This window comes from Sitophilus oryzae, unplaced genomic scaffold (genome assembly GCF_002938485.1).
Source record: "Sitophilus oryzae breed Bouriz unplaced genomic scaffold, Soryzae_2.0 scaffold_1976_pilon_pilon, whole genome shotgun sequence".
NCBI lineage: Eukaryota > Metazoa > Arthropoda > Insecta > Coleoptera > Curculionidae > Sitophilus > Sitophilus oryzae.
This window is the reverse complement of record NW_022146697.1, coordinates 1,074,863-1,077,999: the sequence shown is the minus strand read 5'-3', so window position 1 is coordinate 1,077,999 and position 3,137 is coordinate 1,074,863. Positions and strand designations below refer to the sequence as shown.

The window sequence follows — 3,137 nt, the reverse complement described above, 5'->3', positions numbered from 1 at the left end:
CTTTTTTGGGACAATGAATTAAAATGTTCTATTCGCAAAGAATAATAATGATAATTTAGCAATAGAGGTAGAGGCACATTTATATTGAACGTAATCAACAAAAAAAATCGATAAAATATGATATTATTACCTTTTGCCGTTTCCGTGAGGCACTCCTTTTACTACATAATTAATCTTACCTAAAAAAGATACAAAAGATACAATTAAAATAATATTCAGTCTTTTGGTGAAAAACATGATAATTTTACAACTCTAATATAATTAATTACATATATTTACTGCTGTTACCCATACAATATACAAAAAATATTGTATAATTACCTTATATTATCAAAAAGAAAAGTTCCATCCTGTATCCTGTATCGTCGATGCCATTTTGTCCTGTTAGAACGAGAAAAATAACTCTCCTACAAGACAAAACGTAAAACAAATTAACATGGACATTGCATAAAATACTGAGTTTTTAGAGTCATCGATAATTTTTAGCAGCGATCGAAAAAATTCGATCAGTTTCGCTCAAATGGGATTGCATAAGCGGCATTCCGTCTCGCACCGCTCGAAATTTTCGATCGATGCTGTCCGCTGCGCGCAGAAATTCAATCGCGTTGCCATGAAAGTGACCTGAACAAGAAAATACTCAAAATAACGGAAATAAATAAATATTTTGATAAAATTACCCCTTTAACAGACATAATAGACTCCTAGGAAGATCATTTTATAAAAAAAACACTACACTCGGAAGTTTTTTCACAAAAATATTGAGAAAAAAAAACGAAATATTTTTTTGACAGGACTCTTGCTTGGTTGATTGTACACAACTGACAAAATTGTTGTTATTTTGTAGTGTGCTGCGATAGATTCACAACAAATTATTTATTGTAGTTATGAAATTAGAACAGACACGCGTTATTGATGATTTTTAGTTAATAATAACGGAGATTTTTTATTAAAATATAAAGGAAAATATATTGTTATCGTAGATAAATATTTTTAGAATAGTTTTTTTAATATCAAAAAAAATATGGTAAAAATCATGGAAATAATGTAAAATACGGTTCTTCAGTATCAATGAGTTATTTTTTTTTACTGGAAACATACATTTTCCGAATTTTGTGTGTGTGGATGTTTTTAGTTTAGAACTTATTTGCTAAATGGATAGCACCCAAAAATTATAAACTATTTTTAAAAAATACTAACAGTGACTTAAAATGACACCCAAATTATACCTACATATCTGATTCATTATATATAATTAGGATGGTTAATTTATTTTATACCTATTTCAATGATTTCCAAGTAATGTACGTGTTTTTTTTTTGTTAGATTGAGACAGTTAAAATTTGATAATTCCTTAATTATTTTATCAAATTTTGCGATTGTCTTTTTTTAGATTTCTGATTTGAGACGTTGCCTTTGTCGAATACTGATAAGCGAGACCCATAGCGAGACCAGTCTTGGTATTGCTTTTTCTGCAAAACCAAGACCAAGACCAGCCAAGACCTTAGCCAAGGCCAAGACTAGCGTTAGCGTTAGGTAGATGGCAAAAAGACTCCCTTTAGTCCCTTGGTCTTGGTCTTGCAGTTAATAAAGTCTTCCACAAATACAAATAAATTATCTTTACAAATAAACACCAGTATGAAAATATTTTTTAGTCGACTCATACATAAGTTTTGCCGTATGTGTCGTTTTATTTGTAAATAGCACAGCATTTGTCGATTTCATTTGCTTTAAATTACTTGAAAAACTATTTTTAAAGATTTTCTAGCTCGGTACAAAAGAACTACTTTCACCTATCGATATTTCTGACCATCCCTAGTTCAGGAAAACCTAGACATTTGACATACTCCATATGACCAAGACAACCTAACCTTAAATAAATTATCAACAGTAGAAATATTGTTAATTTAAATTTATATTAATAAAAAATGCGTTTGCCTGCAGCTAATAAAGCCTCTATGTTATTAGGTATCTGCGTACCTAGTCTTAAACAAGGAGCATCAAAGTTTAAAATCAAGAGACTTGAACTGGACAGTAACTTGCATATGGTAACTTTTTCCTTTTTATTAAAATTGTGAAAACATACTTTTATTTTTATTTTAGTACTTTACAAAATTCGAGTTTGTGTATGCCCACGATCCCCAAAAACAATGCAAAACTGGAGACATTGTTTTGATTGAACAGTTACCTCAAAAATTAACCATGCTCATTACACATGGCGTCAAAGAGATAATCTATCCCTTAGGAGATGTCACTTGCCCATTAACAAATAAAAAAGTAGTGGCGAGTAAATACAGAGACCATATCGATGCAATTAACAAAGTTTATGGAGAAAGACCAGGGGCATTTAATTATAAAAATGCACCACAGCGAGGTTGGCAAGAGGATAAAAAGGACTTCTCACATGTAGACACATATATTAAGTACCATGACGATGGCACGGAACAACCTTACGCAGTTTAATTGTTTCTATTTTTTTCTTTGTATATAGTTGGGTTATAAGAAAAGTACAGTTGTAGTGTTTACTTGAAGTTTTATTATTCACACATTTTCAAATTAAAAAGATTATAACAAAAAAGTGAATTATAGAAAATATCACAAACAAAAATTACTTGATATTCTACATTATTTGCTTTTATACCCAATATAACTGAAAAAAAAAATATTTGATGACTTATTAACAAAAAGTATTACTATTAATTCTGCCTGTATTTACTGCACCTTAAAATTAATTACTATACAAGCAAACAAGTATTTACATAATTTACAATATGCATATACCTAAGTAAATCCTGAGATATTTAACATCTACATATGCATAAATAGATTTGCAGTTTGGTCAAAACAATAAAAAAATTATGTACAAAAGCAAACCAAATAAAAACAATTCAATACAAACCTCAGGGTACTAATACATTAATATAATTCAAATTCATCTATGTAGTCTATCCCACGAAATGATAACTGACAGTGACAGGTATTGCTTGTCATTTTATTTCACAAGTTAAATTTTTCAGATATACTAGGTGCAATCTTTCTGGATTCGTTGGACAGACTTTAGACATTTTACTTACTAAACTATACAGGCCAGTATAGGCATTATAAATCCGTGGTTTTTATTTAAATGCGTAAAAATAAAG

General features: G+C 29.6%; 1 protein-coding gene across 1 annotated transcript; it reads left to right on the top strand.

Annotated features, from left to right (window-relative positions):
* The first annotated feature begins 1,827 nt into the window (after window positions 1–1,827).
* On the top strand, window positions 1,828–2,522 carry LOC115883687. Its single transcript, XM_030902080.1, has 2 exons — window positions 1,828–2,045; window positions 2,101–2,522. Exons 1-2 carry the CDS (start codon window positions 1,926–1,928, stop codon window positions 2,458–2,460), a joined length of 480 nt encoding a protein of 159 aa, XP_030757940.1. The 5' UTR covers window positions 1,828–1,925; the 3' UTR covers window positions 2,461–2,522.
* Window positions 2,523–3,137: the final 615 nt, after the last annotated feature.

Bases quoted from the DNA above. Each gene is read 5' to 3' on its own strand.
- LOC115883687 (XM_030902080.1), top strand. From the start codon at position 1,926: ATGCGTTTGCCTGCAGCTAATAAAGCCTCTATGTTATTAGGTATCTGC. The intron at 2,046-2,100 runs GTAACTTTTTCC...TTTTTATTTTAG, and splicing joins TGGACAGTAACTTGCATATG to TACTTTACAAAATTCGAGTT.